Raw genomic sequence first — 24,042 nt, 5'->3', positions numbered from 1 at the left:
TGTCAGCCCTCCTGTCCTAAAGAATACAATGAAAAATGAGAGAGAGGCTACTTGCTCGGACGGGAGATTATTAAGATACTGTATGGATCTTAAAGGCCACCTCTGCTTTCTCACTATCTCACATTATTAGTAGTGTATTATTGTTGATAGTACTGTTATTAATTTCATGTCTTTGGGCATCTCACAGTGATGAAGTAATCACACCCAAAAGCCATATAAGTGTCCAAAATAAAATAATTTAATTTGAAAATGATCAGGCTTGTTCACTGGACACCCACAAAAGAACTTTGAACAGATTGACACAACCCTGCCCAGCCTGTATAATGGAAATATATCATTTTAAAAGGGAGCATAGGTATCACAAAGGCATTAATTTTTCACATAATCTCAGTTCATGGATTCCTTTTTGTTCCCCTTTTCATACCAAGATTTCTTGCATGTTAGCATGAGCAAGAGGAGCAATGGCAAGTGCCAGAGGCTGCAAAAAAACAACTTCCGGGAGCTGGCACGGTCAGCACGCCTGTAGAATTGAAAGCCAAGGTAGGAAAAGTACAGGTTGATTGGGAGAGAAATTAACGGGAAATTCCACGTGGTGACATCAAGGACAGGTGCCAGTGATGAAAGTCCAATCAAGGCGAGGCAGTGACGGACAGCCAGCCGCCTGCACATTGCTGGGTGAGTGACAGACATCATGCAGTAGCCACCTCGGGAGTAGTCTTCACGGAGGCCCCAGCTCAGTGCATTGAAATGAGGAAACTGCCATGAGTAGAGAATACCTCCCAGCAGCAAAGCTCCTGCAATGGAAGACAAATTAAGGCATTAGAGTACATACTAGCACCCCTGAAATGGGAATTCAGATAACTTGGCGGAGGTTTCTGCTTGTTCATTTTGTACACCCAGTAAATCACTTGCAGGTGCAGAAGTCTCATTAATATAATCAGCTTGCCCTAAGGCAGTGAAAGGTATACATGCAAGCTGCAAGGAACTGTTTACCTGCTTTAGACATTGGAGTTACTAAATCTGTACCATGTAAGATGCACAATCTGGGGACACTTCCTTATGAATTTTGTCTTGTTTTTCTTTCCTCCTGGCAGTTGCTTTTGGAAAAAGAAAATGTGTAGGCTGCATTTGTAGAAGGAGTCCAGTGGCTGCAGGACAATTCTGCTGTTTTTGTCCAATCCCTTTGCTTCTAAGTCCACTTCTAGCAACCTTTACACATAGAATTAAACCCCAGCCTTTACTGATGACTTGTTTTGTACTTGGCTTTTTCAGAATTACACTCTGACAATTTTATAGCTGCAGAAAGGAAGGATCCAAGCAGATTAGAAGGACAAGGGCCCATCATTCCATTTAAAGTCAATAAAACTAAGGGTCCTAGACAGGGGCAACAAACTTTGACTTCTTAAGTCAGCATCACCTGTCCTAAACTATAAACAGCATACAATGATCATTATACATACCATCTATTCATGCTATTCATATAGCAATTTAATAGAAATAGAATCAAGCTGTTCAGCTCCACCATAAGAATCCCACGTCTACCTCTGTTGTAGAGAATGCTTAAATACACCCCTTCCTTTTTTTTTTGAAAAATGCTAAACCTAAGGTATTTCCATCTGAAACTGACTTTTAACATTTGCACTCAAACTTAGCACATCACCCTACTTGGCACAGGCCCGACACACACATGTGTGCATGCACACACGCATGCACAACAAAGAAAAATAAGGAACATTTAATAAAAGGTACTGGAAAAAAGTGTAATAAAGCAAATCCTAGAAAAGTCTAGAGTAGATTTCAGAAAAAATCACCATGCTGCATTTCTGCTATAGGTTTACTAAGTAGAAATGTATGGAACTAGCCTTTTGAGCAGTCACATGGTTTAGGGTCTACAAATGGCTGACTGTGTTCATCAGTGTTATTAAGTGCTTAGTCACTCAATCCTATACACTTCACATGCCTTAACACTGAAGCAGCAGCAGCAGCAGACGGCAACAACTTAGTGATATCCCATAAATGTTTGGAAGGCAGGAGATCTGAGAGTGAAAAATACTTTCACTATTTGAACATTTTGGGCCTATTTATTCAATCTGTGAATTAACTACCCTGAACAAACCATAAAAGTTGATGTGAAGCAGCAATTAAAGGGGAAAGGGAAACCATAATAAGAGTTCAGAGATCCAGACCATATAATTGTCATGATAATTATGGAACATTTCCTCCTACCTTATGTGGTCTTCTGCTACAAGACTGGATCCTGTGCCACTGAAATTGAGCCCAGAAGCCCATTAGCTTCTTCAGAAATATTAGTCTCTTTCATGTGGAGTATTTATAGGTGCATTACTGGATCGCACAGACTGCATTTTTGAATAGGTTTTGCTACACTGACTTATATGTGACTCAGGGCCTGCTCTGCCCATGAAAGAAGGAATACTGGGAACAGCAAGAGTGCAAGAAGCCCTAACGTTGCTTCAGCAAGATGGTTCAACGATCAAAGTTTGTTGAAATCACTATTTCAGTGATGATGGAAATTGCCAGTCATAGGCCATCTAGCTGTGCCACTGAAATTTTGCCTCATCTTCTAAATGAGACATGCTGATTTATCAGGGAAATGCTTTCTCACACCTCCTCTTGATCGAAGCATTTTTGGAGATAATGGAAAGTCACTGGACTTTCATCACTGAAAGTCATTGATGAAACTCAGTCATGAGAACCCCAGCTTTCAATTTCTGGAATTTCTGTCTGATTGAGCAAGAAGGAGAGGGAAGTGTTGCATTTACTGGCGCTGCGCCCTGTTTAGCCGCTGGCCACTGGTACTGAGCAGTGGCCTTATTCAGGGAGAGGAGGCTGGTAGTCCCTGCAGGGATTCTGCGCAAACTTGCCCCTCTCTCTGGGTATAGCTTTTCACTAATTTTTCAGAACCATGGGGAAGGTTCTAAAAGTTTGCAATTGAGTTGCAACTGGAGCAGAGTGGGATGCCTTTGTTTCACCTGCCGGGTTTGGAACGGTCCTTCAGTAGCAGAGGCATAAGTGCCTGTTTGTTCCCCTGTGGCTGAAGCCCTTCTTTAGGATGGAGCTTAAAAAGAAAAAGTCAAGTAAACGTTAGGAAATTATGTTTCAGTAAATGCACTGAGAGGACAATGAAGTTATTTTCTACTCATGACTGACTGCCCAAGGTGTATGTGAAAAGTCTTGTAATGGGGCAGGATTTGTTCAACTGTGTTATCATTCACAAACTCAGACTAAAGCCAAAGGCACTTTATGTTAAAATCCAAGAATAGAAAGTAAAGTTTATAGTTGGAGCTCCAAATCAAGTTGCTACCTCTTTCATTGTCTTAGCTTTTGGTTTCATAAATGTATGACAGAGATGGCCAACCAGGCATGTAAAATAAACACAGAATGGTTAAAGTATCTGCTCCAAAACAGATGTTGAAGTCTTACTGCATTTCCTAAAGCTATTGTTTACTGCCTTGGCAACCCAAGAATGCCATTTTGCTTAAAGCACAATTTTAGTAATTCTTCTGCCTTGAATAATGTGAAAGAATTTTAAAATTATTTCCAGATTCTGGTAGCTGACTGACACACTGTAGTGGGAGGCGGGAGAGGCACCGGTTTCTTGTCTCTTAGGAAACAAATTAAATATTTAAGTTTCTGTAAAAGGTTGTAGGGATCTTGAAGTCTACATTTAGCCATGAATGGCCTGTACTGGGAATGGTGTGTTTTGGTTTTCCTGTATCTTGGTATGGTAACAACCTGCTCTTCTTAGCTAAAAAGATGTCAAATCAAATTATTCCCCTTTAATCCAGATGAGCAAGATTAGAGCTGGAAAACAAGAAGAAATTCAGCTGCACCCATTTGCCTTTGGAGAAACATGATTGGCAGTCATGTAGCTGCAGCTGCCTCATTTTCAGCCTCAGAAACAAGATGAAGTATAACTGAACCTTATCTTTGCCTAAAGAATTCTGTTTCCATCAACTGAATAGATTCCTCAGCAAAAGCTGATCCAGCAGAAACACATTACCAGCCCACACTGAATTAAAAATTTAGCTATAATGCATAGGATTGTGCCCAAAGTCACATTAATTCTACAGGAGATATTTAAGTATATGCTTCTTCCCCACTAACAGCAATGGAGCTTTAGGGTGCAATCCAATCAATGCAGGCATCCCAGGCAGGGCAGAAGCAATGTTGAGGCAAATATCACTGCTGTCTTCTGGGTAAACACTGGGTAAACACATAAAACACTTCAATGGGCAGTTTTGGCTGTCTCAGTGCTGTGTAAGAGAAGGATGCTGAGGTGCCACCAAGTTACTTTGTACCATGGCAGTGCCTGTCTTCTCCCCTCTCTGTCCCTCAGGACACCCACAAAAGCCCTTCTTTAAGATCATGTTTCAAACTTGTAGAAGCAGCTGGTGGAGCTCTTTCTGCAGAGGCTGTGAGGGCAGGAGGCAGGTTCTCAAGCTTGGAGTCCCAGGGCCAACCGCAGAATGAATGTTGAAATTAAGGCTCCAAACTTGGGACTCCAGTGCTCAACGTTGGCTGGAATGCTCAGTGTGATTGATGTATTGATATTTTTATAATATTAAAACTTATTTTAATTTAAAATTTTATTTTAATTTACTCATACAAATAAATACGAGAATAATATCCAATCCAAAATGGAAACCACATGGGAATATCTAAATAAAGAGATATACAAGAACCACCACCCATTCTAAAATCTGGGTTTCTAAAATGCCTAGGAAAAAAGTTGTTGCCTGGCACTGCGAAGAGAACAGGGAAGGCACTAGTGAAGTCTCCACAGAGAGGGCACTTCACTAGTGGGGCACCACAACGCACAAGACTCCCATCTCTTCTAGTCAGCTATCTAAATTCCTTCCGCAGGGCATCTTGCCATGGATGTTGAAGATGACTGAAACATTTCAGCAGTACATACAGGAGGAAGTGTTTCTTTAGATACTCTGGCCCCAGGTTGTTTAGGGATCTAAACATCAATACCAACATGTGGGATTGGGCTCAGAAGGGATGGGAAGTCAGTGCACCCATAAACCACTGGTGTCACATGATCACATTGACCAATCTTGGTTAGTAGATGCCTTGTGTCATTGCTCTCAGAGCCAAGGTGGACCAAGGAGCTAGTCTGGCTCTGCCAAAGGGTTAAAGGTGCTTGGTGTGATGGTGTCAGTTGCCCTGGTCAATCATGTCCAGTAGATTGATCAGGATTTTGGCAGAGCACTGGAAAAATTTCCCACACCAACTGGAAAATTTCTGCTGCTAGAGTTGGTTAGTCTCTGGGGGTGGTCTTCTCTAAGCAGTTCCTCACCCCTGTGGAGGGGAAAAGTTGCTCAAAATCTAAATTTCAGCCGATAGTTATCTGACCATGACAAATGAGAAGAAGTCCAATCATCTACTTTCAGGACGCACTCTTTCTGTCCAACTGAGAAAACCAATTCCAGAGTATGACCTGCTACATGTATTAGATTGATTACATGTTGGGATAGCTCTATGGTCATCATGAAGTCCTAGGAAGCAACAGATTGGACAGCTCCAGCACAGATGACAATAATCCTAGCATCAGTCTTTGGTATCATATATGATACCATCTGTCAGGGAGGCTGCTTGGTGGTCGGATGGACAGTACGGCGGCAGAACCTCTAACCTGCCCAAGCTCCCATATCCAGAAGGGGCAGAGGCAGCCTGGCAAACCACTGCAAACTGCTTCCCATGGACCCTTTTGTTAGTGTTGATGCAAGTAACGAGTACTCAGTGGTACTGGGTGAAACTGCCTTAGGTTAACCAACACAGGTCTCAGTTATACCTGCCAGGTTGGCCTCCTCATCCACTATTAAATCACGGGTGAGGACTTGAAGTGTTTGGAAGATCTGTTGTAGCACAGATTAATGTTTTCTTCTCTGTTAAACTCTCAGAGCATTGAAAGATGGAAGCTAGATAGTCTTGGGGGATTGAATGTATAGGTTGCATTTGTTTAATATTCCCTTGACAATTTTGCTCATTTTGTTCATTTTAGTTTGCTCTGTTTATTTTAGTTTGTTCTGTTTTATATTCTTTTTTATGTATTTGTATATGTTAAGAAAATAAAAAACCAAAACAAAAAAACCCCAACAGGTGAGTAACCTTTTATTCCAGATTGACCTGGCATGTAGCAGCACTACAGTAAGACCTGAATGGTGGTGGTGGGTGTGTAGAGAAGACCAGAAGAAGGAACAGGCATAAGAAGTTTGATTTCCTTTATTCACAGCTCGTATGTTAACGCCCCCAATGGTGAAGGGCAAAGCATGTTGTGATCTGCAGAACACAGCACGACTCTTTTCTGTTTCCTCATTGCCTGCACATTACTTTGCCACCCACATCTCCCTTGCATTATTCCTGCCACAGCATTAGCTTCTTCTTAGCTCCTGTACTAGTAGTAAATGAGCCCCTTCAGGCTACATAAATTCTTACCTCTTACACTGCATTCCTATCATGCTGATGTCTTTGGAGCTAACAGTAGTTGTTATTGAAAAAGTTACCTATGTATAGGTGAGAGATGTGATCTGAGCTTCAAACACAAAACCAGTCTTTTGAGCAAAACTAAATTGTGCTGAAAGGTAGCACTTTGCTTTGAAGCATGCCAGTCTCCCAGTTTTAATTTTAAATAAAAATGGGGTGGTGGGGACAGGGAGCTTGAGATTCAGTTCAGTTCATGCAGTTTAGTTTCAAGAGGGGAAGAAGATTACACTATTGTATCAAAGGAAAATATGATCTTTGGGAAGGATTTTGAAGGAAAGAAGAAGCAACACTATTCAGCTGCTTGAGGGCAGTGAGGTGAACAGGGCAGAGTCCCTGAAGGAGGAGAAGGACTTGAGCAGGTTAAGGATAGAGATGGAAGATTATGGCAAGCATGGAAATGGGAAGGAGCAAGGTAAAGGGCACTGGAGTTTGTAAGGACGAGTGTCATGTGATCTGAGTGCTGAATGAGGTGAATGAATTTGGCAGCAAAGGTCTACTTCGACATGAGAGGGTTGAACAGTGAGAGCAGAAGCCTAGAAAGGGCCAGGTTGTAGCAAGGTGTGCAAGAGAACGGGACTTACTCGCAATAAGTACAAGGCAAGTTCAAACAACTTGCTTGCAGGATGTTTCTGTAACATTCTGAGTTAACATGCCTGTGACTGAAGTTAATTTTAGTTCTCTTAAGCCCTTCCTTAAGTCAAGTTGCCTTTCTTGCTACTACTCTGGTGCCCCCTACTGGATACTCTGTGATACAGATTTGGGAGGTGGGATGAACTGGAGCAGCTGTCCCATATGGGTAGTCTGACTATTCTTTCTTTGGAGGATGAAAGCACTAGCATCTCAACACAGCTGTGTACAGTGCAGATGACAATGAATTTATTGACTGGGCTTTGCCTTTGATTGCATCAGTCCCTCAGGTGCTCCAGTGGAAAATCACTACTGCTTTTGTGTCTTCAAAAAAGCAGGATTGGGGTGGGAGTGGGTGGGTGGGGAGAATAATTGTCTGACTGTTGTCTTATTAAATCTAAAACAGCTGACTACTAGCACGGCCCATCTGCCTCCATCCTTACTACATGGAGGAACATAGTCCTTTGCCTTTGTTCTCCGTGCAAGCATGTCGATGATGATATTTCTGTTCTTCAAGTGAACTGAGTATGAGCCTCCATCATCACCATCACCATCTTGAAGATGATGAACACTCTTATGGCTTTGCTAAGCTTCAGCTGCCCTCCAATCCCTACATACCTCTCAACAGGCAGGGTCATTCGCTCCAAGCAAACAGGAATCTACTCATTTTGCCTATAGGCAGCTCAAAACATGACCTAGTTAATAAGAAATATCATTTGAAGGAACAAGTGAGGTCTTCTCTTTATTACTCCCCTTCTGGGCAGACAAGGCCATACAAATGAGGAAGGGCCATGCACAATTGTCTTTTCCTGCTCTCTCTGCTGTTTTGTTGCTAAACCCATCCATCTGCCAAACCTCACTTGCTGATAAGAACTGCCCAGTTTAAAATCCCTGGTTGTAAATAGATGTTGGCTGACATAATTAATGTCTTTGCCACAACCCAATTTGAATTACAAAGTCAAGGCAATTTGAAAATCAGCCTCCGCATGATTACCATTGGTACATACACAGGCAGTCTATAAATTCCATAGCCCCAGGAATTATTTAAATTTTCAGAAAATGAATGAAAATCAGGACAAGATGTCTTTCAGGGAAACAGAAGGCAGAAGTGGGGCATCTGAGATAAACTAAATACTCTCTCGAGATAAACATTCTTGGGAGCAGTAATACCAATGGCTGCAGGCCACTGTGGGTCTCTAATGTCTGCTACATTTGCAAGGCTGTTTATCTGCTCTGCCACCACCACCTACCCAGGATGAATCCCCTTAACTGATGACACGGTGGCAAGGAGCCCCGTTTGTCCCTTCAAGCACGGAATACAGGCTATGCACTCTTGTGGCATGGGCTCGCTGTGCCCTGCCTACAAGCTCTACGGCGCGTTTCAGAGGTTGGGAGCCATCATTTCGCAAGGCTACCAGGGTCAGTTGCCTCCATAAGGAAATGTGAGAACAGCAGGAGCCTTGGGCTGTGGATGACAAGACTTGCTATAGCCACAAACTACCCCCCCCGCCCCCAACACACACACTTTACAATATCTTGTCTACCTGTCCGCTGGCTCTAAAGAAAAGCAAGGCTTTGATAATAGAGAGAAAGGGCTACCAAAAGTTACAAACATGAAGTTTACATTCAGCAAATTCAGGTGACATGGGAATTAACTTTACACAAAGTATTTAAAGGGAAATATACTTAAGATGAACGACTTATCATGGGCAATTTATCTACTGCACACTATTCTTCTATACAGCATGTGTGTGGTGTGTGCATTACAGAGTCCGGGGGCAGAGGTACAAGAGGTAGGCACCCTGCTGAAGCAAACAATGCCAGGAGGGAAGATCACCCGAAATACTTAGGAGGTCACCTTGGGTGCCATGAAGAAACATGAGATAGATGTATAATAAATGCAAATCTATATTAGCAAAACTTATTTTCAAATACAGATTTACTACTGAAATGCTGCATAATTTGTAGCACGGGTGGTTCATCCTTCCCAGCTTTAAGTTAAGAGGATGCAGCAACTAAGGAGGGAGGATTTCAGATACTAGATTTAAATGTACATAATAAGACAGATCTGTTATTTTGTAGCAATATTTGGAAGCTATCTTTCTTGCTTTGCTGCTCCTGCATGACTTGCTTTGGAGTCAAATGATTTGTTATCTCTTTTCAGGGGAATGGCACTAGGATCTAGGCACATTAAAATAGAGGACTCACTACACCTTCAGTTTCAGCAACTAGAAAGAATGGCATATAATAGTTCATCAGCTGCAGTTTGATCCATATTTTCATGCTAAAGCAACTTCATGGGGAGTTCCTGAATGAAAAAAGAGGAACAGCCTTTTTTTGAGGAGAAGATGGGCTGACAGTGGAATTTATATTTTAAATGAGTTACTAGCATCAGAATGTGAGTTTTTACCATTTTGGGTACGGTGGGTAGATTATAACTTATCTAGTGTTGGGTGGCAATATATTAAATTATGGTAACATTTGGTGTGTGTATATATGCAGCATGAGTGATGAGTATTGCAACACCTCCTATAGAGATAGAAGAATTAATTGGATCAGAAAACTAAGCCAACAATACCGGTTTATACTTGAATTTTGGAGTATATATATTAGTAGGCAATGGAATAGAGAATAGGAATGCTCTATACAGCTTGATCTAAAGTTGCCTTAGATTTTACATGTACAACTTCTACAGATTTAAAACTGAGTCTGAGTCTACAATCATGATGTTTCATCGACACTGGACATCTCAGAAACTGGTGAAGAAAAATCTGGCCTTTCTAGACTGCTAAATGCTGGCACTGTGATGTGGCACTCTGATGTGGACAATGCATTACCAAACCATATGAGGTCAGCACGGCCTGTGCCAATTTCCTTCTGGTTGGAAGTTACTGCCCATATAAATGTTGTTCTTAAAAAATCTGTGATAACTGTGGACGTTCAGGCACTTTTAAATTATACTTCTGTGATGCAGGGATTGACAGATGGGCAGCAAAAGAGGGCTTTGAAAAATCTTAACAGTTGCAATGGGGCTCATACCCCAAGCCTTGAAGTAACAATACCCACCATCTATTGTTCTGTGAACTAAAGGTCTTGCTATCTTACAATTGTCAATGTCTTTATTTAGATATAAGGACACTTACATTAACACACATATTTTAAACAAAGTGTCACATCTTTCTTTTTCCTTTATTAATGGTGTTACACTTAGTTATAGCAAATGGATATGCTTTTTTGTTATATTCCTTTTGTCCCCTCCCCCCGCCCTTGCTTTGTTTAATTTTTCAAATAAAATTAAATTTAATAAGGTAGCATGAAGATTGAAATAAGAAAGGTCCAGCTTTTGGGGGTGAGATACAACAAAATATAACAAACTTGTCAACAGGAAAAACGTATCTGTGGACTGATGACAGCCTACCATTCATGATTATGATTTGAAACCAGTACATAAAGGAGTCTCTAAATTTTGGAGTTCTGCACATGAAACCTAAACCCATAAAAATATTCTTCAAATCCATGCAAATTAAGAAAGTCTGCAAAGTCTGCAAATTTGCATGATCCGATAAATATGCACATTTGCACAGTTGAGGGCATACTCTGCACGGTTCATTTTATGAACAAGTAAGAACAAAGAGCTAGGACTTAATAAAATTTGAATGAAGAAGAAAGGTCTGTGTAGATGTTGGTAGCTGTTCTAAATAGAAAAAAATATCTATTTCTTTGGTAACCAAAGAAATCTAAACTGTGCCTTCATCTCGGCAAGGATGCCAAGGTGGTATGTGTAAAACTAGCTCTGATTAATATATTTTGCATCCTTTGGGTGGGGAAAAACTATCAATACATTTTATGTTTCTCTCTGAAGTCATAAGTAGCAGAGACATTTAGCGGTTTGAAATAAAATTATGATTCCAAGAATTCTTCAGCTACAGAATTTCTAGTAAAAGAAAAATTCTCTGCTCTGTAGCTTGATCTCAGTAGCTCAGCAACTCTGTGTAACTGAATTAGAAATAGCTAACATATTGCTGTAAATCACAGAACCCTTTCATTTGTGAAATCATCACAACTGAATGTTCCTCAAAATAGATTTGGCTTCTAGACATCAAGGTTCTTGCACAAAACACAGAGCCTGACAGTTCAGGAAACACCATCACACCAGCAGCTTTCCTGTTGCATAGGACTTCTGTGCCTGCTGCACAAGAGCAGATCTGCGGGGGTGGGGAAAGGCATACGGAGATGGGGAGGATCCATCCTTTTCCACAGTGATGGCTGTTCTAGTGGTGGACTGACACCACTGGACACAGTTGGGAAGGGAGGCAGGAAAATAGATTATTCAGTGCTATGATCCCACACTGCAAATAAGAATTTTTCTTATAGCTCCTTGACCATTTTTCTCATGACAAACAGAGGCAGAGCTTAAACTTCATTTTCATTACAGAACGTGTAGACTTCTAAACCAATTTTTGCTTGGGTTTTTTCCTCCTCCTCCTCCTCTTGAATTTGTATTTCAATTGCACAGCAAAATGGCAAAGAATATAAAGTTAAGAAAGCTGCTAATTCAAACCACACTTTGGCAATGAACTCAGCAGGAGACTTTACGCAAGCTCCTTTCTTCTCAGCCTTCCCACTAGACAGAGAAAACAATATTGACCTTCCTTTATAGGACCTCGGAAGAGGCATGCTAAATCCGACCGAAGGCCTGTGTTATCCAGCATCCTGTTCACCCAGAGGCAAACCTCTGCGGGGCCCACAAGTAGGACATGAGTGCATCAGCGCCATCTTACTTGTGCTCCCCAGCAATAGGTGTCCAGGCACATAATGCTTTGAACACCTTATCGCCTCATTGTTGCTGTTAGGATTCACATGACAATGCATGTGAAGTGCTTTGAAAACCTTAAACACATGACATAAATTCCCATTATCATTAAAATTTCTCTTTTTGGCTAGAGGCATGTACACAGATGAAGAAAATTATATATTATCAGCAAGCCATTAGCTCTTGGCAGCAAGCAAGACGTTCAACCTAAGTCTCTGCACAAATGGGAAAAATTGTCCTTTTCAGCATTTTCCACTGATCCTTTATTTCCTCTCATGATATTGTTTTTTTCCTTCTTGAAAGAGAAAAAGGTGCTAACTAGAAGTGTAATAACATTGCTTGAAAAATTAAAATCCTGGCTATTCTGAATACAATGAAGGCAACAAGTACCAAGCAAGAGAAACTGATTATGTCGGAGACATTTCTGAATTACTGTCACTGGATGGCACTTGCACCTCTGGCTCCCTACCTTCATCCTTCCAAACAGTCATCACATCTCTGAACAGCCAAAAAACAGCCTGCATTTGAAAAAACAATTCCAGAAAAGCCCTGCTCTTTTTAACCAGAGAAGCATATCCAATTTCACTCTTGCCAGGCGTAGATGAGAAAGACATATGCCCATGAAACAGTGGCAAGTTTAGATGAAAACCGCATGACTTGCTGCAAACTCCTGGGAAGGGAAGTTCTCTGCACCTTCAGTGGGCATCTTAAACTTGAAGTCTGCTCTGAGATTTGAGCCTTCACATGAGCTGGAAGCTAGATTCCAGCTGATAGACGTTAGCATGAAGTATTGCTGTGATTTCTACTGTGGTGATAAAGATGATGGCTCTGGACTCCCTTAGCTTACCACTAATAGAAAAGTTTCATACTTTATTCCCCAAGCCAGGGCTTCCACTGATTAAGTTGTGGGAAACACCTAAGACTGGAACTGATCAAGTAGCCATGCTCCCGTCAGCCCAGTCATAGACTGACTTGCTGCCCTGCCCCACCCCTTCGTTTGAAGGGTGATATTCAAACCAAGAATGAAGAGGTGATTAATTCTGACTGAATTGGCTTTAGCAGGGTAGCCCAGAAAAAAATTGGGCTGCTTATTTGAGGAGAAACTCTCTAATAAAAAGCAATGCACTACATACACCAAAGAAATTGTGCGCAGTCTTCTTTTCTTTCTCCCTTGTTGTTGTTTGTTCAGTAGGGTAAAAACTCTTTTTCTTTTTAACAAGCTGCAAATGTATTTCCACACTTACAGCTAAAACCAAGTTACACCTCCTATTTAATTACAGAACAGTAATGGGTTCCAGAGACAAGGCTCACGGGTTATGGGAGCCTGTTCATGTGGAGAGAGCACACACTATTTCTTCATACCGAAGGTGTTCATAACTTCTTTAACAAAAGGATAAGCAAACTGTAGGCATGAAGACTTAATAAAGAATGCACATATGGATGAGCTCTTTGAAAGTCTTGGTGCTTTAAGGTATAAGAAAACCAAGGACTAAAATTGCCTACAATTGCACATTACATATTTTCATACATTTTACATTGCATTTATATCCTGCCTTTTTTCATCTTGCAAGAAACTGAAGGTTGCTTACAAGATTCTCTTCCTTTCTAGTATAACCTCACAACAACAAAAACTTTGAAAAGTAGGTTAGACCAAGAGTCTGTGACTGGCCCAAAATCATCCAGGGAGCTTCACGGCCAACTGGGGACTAGGACTCAGGTCTCCTGGGTCTCAGTTCAGCATTCTAACCACTGCACCACCGTGACTGTCAGTGTGAATAAGGTATCACACTTTTTCTTTTTCAGATACAGAACTGGATACACGATCTGAGTGTTTTTCAACACTCTCAGTGAGCAAATGAATACCAAGATCCCAATCTGAAAGTGTGGTGACATGTGTTTATACATAAGTACATTTATACATGGTTACCTGAAGGAGCGCTTACATCCTTATATGCCCAGCCGCCCCTGGAGATCGGCGGGAGAGGCCCTTCTCCGGGAGCCCTCCATGGAAGAAGTTAGGAGGGTGGTTACTCGGAGGAGGGCTTTCTCAGCGGTGGCGCCTAAGTTTTGGAATGCGCTCCCCAGAGAGGTCCGCCTGGCGCCGTCGTTATTTGTTTTTCGGCGCCAGGCGAAGACCTTTTTATTTAAGCAGTATTTTAAATGTTAATATTATTGAATTTTATTTGGCCAGGGCGGCTTGTTTTATAGTGTATGTTTTATATTATATATTTGTATTTTATTGTATATATTTTAAAATGTTATTTTAATTTTTGTTGTAAGCCGCCCCGAGGCTTCGGCGAATGGGGCGGCATAAAAATGTTTTAATAAATAAATAAAAAAATATTTATCTATCGCCATATCATTACACACAATCAAGACTTCTAGCTAAACTCTCCAAAGCAAAGCAAATACTAAAAGTGGCAGACTGGTACAACTTTCAGAGTGAGTGTTTCTCCGTACAACTGCAACGGAAAGAGAATGAAACGAGGCGGACCTGGCATTTGTCCGGTACATTTCCTTTCGGGAACTTGCTTACTGGCAGAGTTTTGGAAGGAATGCTTGAAGTGTGCTGTGCACATCTAGCAGGGCTCATGGCTTAGGGTTCCACAGCTGGACAGGGATGCAAGCACCCAGTGGAGAGAACTACTTGAAACTAGGGGAGCTACCTGAAGCCACCCAATGAGGGGGCTCCAACTGCATGGGGTGCCAGCCTTCTGTGTGCCCTGCGCGTTCAGCACCCTATTCACACAGTGAATGGGACTGAGGAGGGAGACATGACAGTGCTTGTTGCTCGGAGAGCTGCAGATGCGCTCCCTCTGCCACGCCGCTTCAGTCTCCAGCTAGGACCCTGTTGCGCAATATATACACAGTACGTGGCCACTGGCCACCAGCTTGCTGCTTACAAATTTTACAGGAGGAAGTTTACTGAATGGCACCCCCTCAATGGACTGGGCTTCTGCAGTCCTAGATACATTTCAACAGAGGCTGTGAAGGAACAAAACAGGGTAGACTGTTCTACATACCTGTTGCATTTAGCTTACAAATGGCTGTATGTGAATCATTACTAAAGCAATATTTATTTGCTTTTGGGAGCTGTGAGGAACAAGCAGAGAATTTTACAGTCTTAAAAGCAGGTATTTAAGCAGTCCACCAGGCAACTAACATTCTAAACCAGGAAGGCAAGTCATCATGTGGTCCGTATGTTTGTCACAAACATGCCTCACTAACTGGATTTGGATGAGCCACAGTGAGTGTCACATTGTACATGCAATTCCCATCTGGGGAGTTGTGATATTCAGATCAGATAAGCATGGGTTATATGATGGATAAACAACCCTCTCCTAACCCTAAAACCAGACCATGGGTAATGAGGGTTCTTTCCCCTCAGCTGTTGCATAATCCGTGCTCATCATGTTCATGCGGAAGGGCTGCATATGCAGAGCGGCTGTACATGCCCCTCATGTGGAGCAGCCACTCCATGTGTTAAATAACCCATTGTGTGCTGTCATGTCATGTGGGCACTCCCTACATGTTTATAATGATCAAATCACCCGGCACTACGTGTCCCATTCTCAACCACCGGAGGTGTATCCTTGGCACAAGGCTATCCTTTTGCTATCCAAGGAATGGGTCTCTGCTCTGCTCTGTTCAGCTCAGCGATCATCTTCCTCTCCCTCTTCCTTACCCAAGACCTTCAACTTACGCTGCCAGAGATGGTGTCACTCTAAGAAAATCTGGATTTGAGGCTGTGGTTCAGAGAATCTAATCAGTCTTGGAACTGGTATAGCCTTGGTTTCATCTCTAGCTTATCAGTCAGTGGGGGAAAATAGGCCCTGCTACCTGGAAGGTGTAGGCCCTAGACAATATTAGAGAAATACTGGCAAATATGCTTTAAAACTAGGCCTCTCTATTTCAAGGGGGCCTTATGAAAAACAAGAGGTCAGAAAACAAAAGGGGAGGGAAGGCAAGGAAGGAAGTCCTCATGCTCAAGAGCCCAACGGACGTGTGTGTCAAACTCACCTGCGTCCAGACTCCCAGTTGCCGCTGTCCAGCCCATGACTGGGGGAATGGCACCAACCACGGCACCTACCCACGTATTGACAATGCTCATTCTTTTCAAGGGTGTGTAACAGCATGTGTACAGGACAATGTTGAAGGCTCCTAGGGCTCCAGTAAGAGGATTTACTCCAAGGGTCAGCAGGGCTATTCCTGGAACTGCACAAGCCACAGCAAAGGAAACAGCAAGCAGAGGGCTATAAAAAAAGAGAAAAAGTAGAGAATAAAGATTAGTAAAAGGGCTTAGCTTAGTTTCTCTTACAATGGAGAAATGACAATGGAATAAAGCAGCCTTCCCCAACCTGGTGGCCTTTCAGAGGCATTTGGACTACAACTCCCGAAATTCCCATGCGGCAGGGCCACTCACTGGAAATTCTGGGTGCTGCAGTCCCAACATGTCTGGAAGGCACAAGGTTGGGGAAGGCTGACGTAAAGCATTCATGAAGCATCTTTGAGAGCATGCAACCTCAGCAGAGAGTAACCAGCAAACCAGTAGGTTTAAAAATACAGTGAAGTCAACTGTGGTGTTCTTTCCATTTGCCTTCTGTCTCCTTGCTTCTGCATTGAAAAGCAGAAGGGAAATTTGGGAAATCTATGCAGAAGTGAGATTGGGAAGGTAGATATATGTAACTTGCCATTCAACATATCAGAGCTAAACATCTATCCAAAAACAGACAGATGCAAACATGCTTAGAACATAGCTGTTACTGGTACAGAAAATGTATATACAATATATATAAAATCTAAGCTTTAATTACACCATGTAATGCTTTAAACAGAATTCTACATGCAAAACGTAGTAACCTGGTTAAATAGATTAATTCATCCAAATCCTATCAGCTTAAACAATGGATTTCACAAATGCTCCAGCTTTGTCTGCGTCAACTCTGGACAGCAGGGAAGAAACTATTTTTAATAAAGCATGTAAATGTTTGGTGTGGATTTTTATAGCCCCACATAGACCAGTCACCTCATAGTGTTTTAAACAGAATTGCAAAATAAGCCTAAGCAGGGATGTGCATAGAACTTGTTAGAATGCTGAGAGGGAATAAATGTCTGCCTTCAATTTAACTTTTAATTAAATGGACCCAGCCAACAATTTGATAAGCTGGAACATGATTCTACCAGTTTTTCAAACCCAAATGTGGATTTTGCTGATTTAATTTAGTGGAATGCAACATTTATCACCTTTTTTTTACAAGCTTCTGAGCCAAGGAAAGTTTCCTTTTGACTATTTGCAGCTTGCAGTGAACCCACTTGAGCCTAAATTCACACAAAATGTTTACTATCAAGTAAATGTTGCTTTTTTAATGTGACAGAGCTTTGCCATATGAGCCCAGCACCTGGAAATGGGGGAAGCTTATTGTTTGATCACTTCCATCTCAATTAGGTGTTTGGATTGGTCCCAAGATCTGTGCAAATGGTAAAGGTAGTTTTTTTGCTGAATGGACTGCAGGGAAGGAAAGAAAAAGGTGGAAGGACAGAAGAAAGAGCCAGGCAATTTAGTTACTGCTTCAGATGATTTTATAGCTTTCTGTTTTACAAAGATAAGAATTAAATGATATTTTCCCCAATACTGTGTAAACAGACAGAAGCAGTAAAAATAAAACACCAGACCAACTTTTTAAAGCACCTTTCTTAACAGCAAAGTGACTCTGCTGGTGTATTACTATTTTTGAAGTCAAATAGCTACCACAAGTCTGTATTTTTTCCTCTTTTCAGTTTTCTCGCAGTTGTTTAGCATGCTGAACACTAAAGTTGCAACTTAAGTCCTGAAATCACAGGATTAAAAAAAAATCCAGTTCCAAACACCTACACAAAATTATTTGCTTGCAAAATTGGTATAATATCTTGGCCTTTGTACCAGTCAGTACAGTAAAGAAGTTCCACTGTTGGTTTAGGTCCAAAGCCAACATACAGGATTTAAGAAGCTATGAATGACACACTTCTAGTACTATGAAGCCTGACACTAATAATTTTGTCCTTGAATTCTTTGTAATCACTAATACATATACAAATGCCACTGAGGCTTTCATTACTACACAGACATAGACACAGACACACACGAGGATTTTCATTGTGCAAACAAATGAAGTTGCCAGGTGGCAAGCAGTGACCATAAAGCTCTAGAGGCTGAGGGTCTCTCACATCATTTTGGATGCTGAAAACTGTCCCAGCCCTTCTGCTTGGTTCTCTGGCATGTCATTTTATTTATTTAATTAATTTCGACACTGCCCAAAAGCTGAAGCTCTTTGTGCAGAGAACGTGGGGGAGAAGTCTGTCTTACTTCATGCTAGGTTTTGGAGACAAACCAAAAACGGATCTTTTGTTATATTTGCAATGCCTAGCATGCTGAATGATTGTTCCAGATACTACGCCAAATTCCCTGTGGGAGATCAAGGAATCTCAGAAAGGGAAAGCGCCTCCCCAAAATAGTGCCTGACTGCCAGGTATAGCAAATAGATGCTGACAAACTGTTTCATGTTCTTACTCCATGCCTAGTCTATGGTTGACCCTCTGGGGGTGCTGACTGCTCCAGGTGCTTGTCCCAAGTCTCAACATCACAATCCATAGGACTTGCTGCAGGTATGGAATATCAGATGCCACGCACTCAGAATGCCAAGCCATTCTTCTTGTCTCAAACACCAGGAAAAAAATAATGATCTCCTGCTATCCACTGCTGGCAACATATTGTGACTGCCTTCCTGTGTCTCACCAGAAATGTGGAGCTTCGGGCATGCCTCTTCCAGAACCTCTTCCTAATTGATTCATATTCCATGAATGTCACCAGGACCTGAGGGGAGCCAGTGTTTAACTTCATCTTTTAGTGTGTGCATTCTTAATCCTAACATCTCATGCTAAAGTGCGCATCAATATTTGTCTACGATTCACTAGTGTGCTGCTCTCAGCGGCTATGTTCAGGTCTTGGTGACAACTGGCTAGAGAACCATAGCAATTAAAGTAGACACACAGAGAGCTAGAAATTTAATGAGGCCCAAGAAACTTGTTTGCCTAATCTGTTTGACAAAACACAAGCAATGCTAATGCTGTTAAAAATCTTGAGAGCTTCAATTCAAGTGGGGAATTAAAACTTTTTTGAGGAAAAACATTAATTGTCCAAAGACAGTTGCTTAACATAGTTCCATCGATAACAGTACACTACTCAGAGTGTGCTGTCATATAGTATAAGGCATGATTGCACCACTACAGCTGGTAGAAAAATAAGTTAATTGTACTTTCACACCTTGCAAAGTCAGCTCAAGGAGGAGCTGTTTGCATGCTGTGGAAAAGCCAATATTGCAGGGCTATGGTATAATTAAAAGGCCCTTCTGAAATGAGCACTACATCGCTGTAATGCTGCTGACAGATATCTATTAACTCTTCATAGTACTGAACGGATCCTAGAAGCCCCCACTTGCAAATATCCTTTGCTATTGTGATGGGTGATGCACGAGCGAAGCCCAATATTAAAAGCAGTTTGGGCTGGGAAAATGTAAAATTCAAAATGCCCCCTCTGTGGAATAGATCTGTACATCTTGAATGTGAAAAGGCTTCTTCCTAGGAAGCACTGACTCTGCAGCATATAATCCCAGAAGGAAAGATTAAACTGGCATTCCAAGTCGACCACAGAAAAAGTTGCCCCTAGAAATCCAATGCAGTCACACTCTGAAGAATACCTGTGTGACAGTGACAGACCCCACAGGGCACAATACGTTCCATTTCCCCCCGTATAGCATCTGCTCTGTTGACAAGTCAAACACAGATTTCTCTGTACACAGACATAGCCTAAGACCCAATGATCCAGCTGGCATGTTCTACTTGTTTATAAAATCACCAGTTACAAGAAAGGTGTTATGGGATAACTTTGATCAGGCATGAACAAGATGTATTCTGTATACATCTGGTATGACCCTGTAAGGCAAAAGAGAGTCAAAGCCAGCTCTTTTCCATAAAACAAGTAAATCTCAGGCAAGCACACAGCTGCCGGCCTCTGATGCTCCTCTGAACTACCTCCATTTACCCCAGTGCGCCCAAGGGCACACAACTGGTTCTTCCTATCCTCAGAGAACAGCACTATTTTACAGAACAAGGTACTTTAACTCTTTCTTTAAAAGACACTCATGCAAGGACTTTTGCTTCAGACTAGCCAAAACATAGTGCATTCTACCCTACATTCTTCTAATTCCCCACTTTTAAGAAGGGAAACATCAGAGAAAAGGTTTCACATACAGGTGTTCACCAAGGCATATTGGGTATTGTCAGAATCATTTTCTACTGTTGTGCACATCCTGTCCAGTGGACATCCAAGAAATCAAAAGATGCACATATCCCACTGGGCCATACCATGTGGTCTAGCCTGACTGGCAGTGGCTTTCCAAGGTCTCAGGCAGAGGTCTTTTTCAGTTTGGCTTCTTCAGACCTCTTTGAACAGAAGGTGCTGAGGACCAAACTTAGAATTTTATGCATATCAGACATATGCTTTGGGAACCTTTGGAAAGGTGAGCAAGGAAAGGCAAGAAAGGCAGGGATATGAAATAACCAAATCAATATGCTCTGCCACTACACTGCAGAACGTCCTTTTTGTATTTCTTAGGTTTTGCTTCCACACAACCAGCTTTGCCGAATAAGATGTTGCTGTTCTGTTTAACTTTTCAATCACCATCACATTCTGGAAAGAAATATATAAGTAATTAGTGACTTGTATCAAGAAATGTATGACCACTGTAAAGCTTACAAGCCAAGGACTGTTTGATGCTTGGTACATCCTACCATCTTGAGAAAGCAGAATATGAGCTATGCCTCCCCTTTGCAAAGGGTATATCTCATTCAGGAATGACTGAAAGCTTTCCTGGGGAAGGATATGTTTGAATAGAGCAAACAATCAAAGAGCTTTCTCAGTCTAAAACTCACTAACATCTATTAAGGTCTGATCAGGGCTGAGTCCCTCTAACCCCAAAGGTAGGATCCAGAGCAAGGTCTAATAGACAATGAAATGAAAGGGTCTTTTCTGTCTGTTTATTTAGATCAAGCTGCCATCAAAAGAACATAATTTTAATCATTTTTTGTGAGACTGGAAAAGAACCATTGTGCAATAGCTTTAGTTAGCAGACAGTCCCCTGTGAACAGAAATCAAGCATCCATGCCTTACGCCATTGCTATGAGTTCATACAAAACTCTACTCAACATAGGTAATGGGCAGCAGTTCCAGTCAAAAACAAAACACAGAGGCTTTATGACACTGAATTCATGGGAGATGCTAAATCCTTTGAATCAAGGGTTATTGTTGCAACAAACTTGTTGATTTGTGCTTATAATTTATTTACTTTTGATAGGGCTGAGAATGTTTCCCTTCTACTGAAGACAGAATGATCCTCCATGCCTTTTACATTTTATGAGTTCTATACAAAGTATTGTTTAACCGCTTTCACAGCTGCATGCAGCTAAAATGCTTACAAAGATCTACAGAAAACTGCACCCAAGACACTCCATGAAGATGGGCTCCCAGTATATTTTATTTTTTATCCAATGTAATTAACAGATGAAATTACAGAAAAGAATAACAGCTTAGAGACTAATACTTTAAACTCAAAATGGCCATCCGTTCATTTCTCAGCGCTCACTATACTTTCTCTACCATACCCAGGTGTGTAGGCATCCATGCACACACCAGGTAGTTGAACTCCTCAGTGCTATGATCTGAGTAGCCCCTGTACATAATTCTGCATGCAGTTATTAAGGAAATGTTGTTATTAGAATAAATAAAGGAATCTCACCAAATGGATAAATATGTACCCATAGTCTCCATCTGCACAAGAGGAAGAATAATATACAAATGGGCATTTGTGAGAGACAAAATATAAAAGATTGCTTGAATGTGACTATTTCTCTCTGGAGAAGCTTTAAGTCTGGAAATGGAAGCATTAACAGACAAACCTGATTCACTCAGCACAGGAAACCATCAGAGACAGCCACGGTGGGCTGCTATGTTACGCAAATCAGTACTGCTTTCTGCTAGGCAGGCTGCATCTTGTGAACAAGCCTGAAAATCCATGGCTTCTTCTGGGGGTTGTTTATATGACAGATTGTTGTGCCCTCCAAACACGGAAAAGCAATTTCATTATAGATTGTCAGGATCAGCCACGGAGGTGCTCAGCAAGAGCAGCAGAAGCCTTTGGCTTCTTCGTGATCCCACTAGTGCAATAGACAACAACCCCCTCTCCACTGATGCCCCAAAGCACTTTGGAATCTTTGTCACTTGTCCAACACCTTTAGAAGAAAACAAATCTGGTCCCCAAAAGGTGTGCAAATGCATTCATAATTTTAAATATTATTTTGTTTGTCTTTTGCAAATAGGCAGGGATGCAAATATTCAGCCTATTTTAAAAAATCTTTACAGAGTGGTTGAACAGGAAATTGTTCAGAGCGAACTGGGTGTCAGCACCGGCAGGACTTAGATCCCTTCCCCCACTCCATCCCATGTTGTCTTAGGATTTTTTAAAGAACTGCCAGGAAATAGAGGTGACCACAGCAGTAAGTGCTCTGAAAGAGTCACAGAAAGTGGGGGTTTATTATCTCCATGTTCTGGAATAGCTGGACAGTCAGATAAAGTGCTAAAAAGGTGGAGAATACTGAGAATGGTCAGTTCCCCACTTAAAAGCCAGATGCTCACGTTGCCCAGGGGGAGATATTGCCACCCCCGTGCCTCTTTTGATGCACTTACTTCTTGGGCTCTGCTTTCCCTTCATCTTCAGTGTTTCTCAATCGTGCTATTGGCTCCTTCCTTTACGAGTATTTCTCCCCTAGTCCTTTGCAACTGTGCATAAATGATCCAACGACTGAACAAAGCCTGTTCTTGCCAATTTCCTTTGTAAGTTTGCATTAGAACACAGCAATGCTAAATTGGGACTATAAACACCACCACCACCCAGCTTCTAGAAGGTGAGTGGGCATAATCAACCTGAAAAAACTAGGCTGGCAAGAAATTCCATATCCTGAGCAAAAAAACTTTATTGCATTTAACAGATTTATAACTTTTCCCCCTCCACAGAAAACAGCTTAGAAACATAGAAACAGATCGAGTCAGAAGGGACCTCCCGGGCCATCCAGTCGGACCTTCTATTAGAACATATTCAGTGTAACAACACAGATCAGTCAAGAAGCTCCTCTTGACCTAGACCTGGGGGGCGCAACCAATTCTGGCCTCAGGGCCATGCTGGCTCCTGATGGAGTGGGTTCCTCTCCATTCTCCAAGAGGGAACTTCCCCATGCCTGATTTATAGTTCACAAACCTAAGAAGGCAGCAATCCTGAGATTGTGCTCCTATCGCATAAAGACTGAGCCATCCTGTATGAGAACAAATGAACTCAGCCATGCGTATTTAGGCCCTAGATAGCTGGCAATGCTAATATAGGAACTTATTTTAATCAGTCTCTTCTGTGTTCTTTCCTGTGTTACGCCACACTTATTTTTCCCAAAGCCGTAACTGCTTTGCTGCTGTCCACAGGAACAATGTTAAATTACAATTGTCTTTATAATGTTCTGCGGTGACAGGTAAATGATACCAAGGCAGTAAAGGTGAGATTGATGTCTTAGATTAATCTCAATATTGCTCCCTAAGACAAGAATTTCATCTGCATACAACACTATCAAAACAATTTATTGTAATAAAAAGAGCCATGATGTTTAAAAAACATGTCAGCACCACACTGCCTAGAAACAGCAGACCCTCCGAGCAAGTAGTTATGAGGATGGAACATGAAAGAAAGAAAGAAAGAAAGAAAGAAAGAAAGAAAGAAAGAAAGAAAGAGGCCTTAATGACGCTGGAAAGGTCCATAGGTTTGATGTTTCATTTGAACAATGAATTCATGTATTCCTTTTTGAGACAAAAGTGTCAGGCATATAACCTTCAATTAGTCATAAATTCAAACATAAACTCCACAAGCCCAATTTCTTTTCTTGTCAACATTATGTCAGAAATGCTGTTCAGACTTGAAAGGGTGGGGCCCACCTATAGTTCTGGCTACATCCATATACAT

The 24,042-nt window shown here is 41.5% G+C and overlaps 1 protein-coding gene across 1 annotated transcript in view; it reads right to left on the bottom strand.

Moving 5' to 3' along the window:
* Nucleotides 1-216: 216 nt before the first annotated feature.
* The window catches only part of LOC123035631 (protoheme IX farnesyltransferase, mitochondrial), a 145,224-nt gene continuing 121,398 nt past the window's right edge, over nucleotides 217-24,042 (bottom strand). The window contains exons 6-7 of the mRNA XM_044454038.1: nucleotides 15,971-16,203; nucleotides 217-794 (exon numbers count right to left, since the gene is read on the bottom strand). Coding sequence (XP_044309973.1) covers nucleotides 388-794; nucleotides 15,971-16,203 — 640 coding nt within the window. The 3' untranslated portion in view covers nucleotides 217-387. The remainder of the gene's footprint in view (nucleotides 795-15,970; nucleotides 16,204-24,042) is intronic.

This window comes from Varanus komodoensis, unplaced genomic scaffold (assembly GCF_004798865.1).
Source record: "Varanus komodoensis strain SLA01 unplaced genomic scaffold, ASM479886v1 scaffold7_1, whole genome shotgun sequence".
In the NCBI taxonomy this organism is placed as follows: domain Eukaryota; kingdom Metazoa; phylum Chordata; class Lepidosauria; order Squamata; family Varanidae; genus Varanus; species Varanus komodoensis.
Note: the sequence above shows the minus strand (reverse complement) of the source record. Positions and strands in the feature narration are given on the sequence as shown.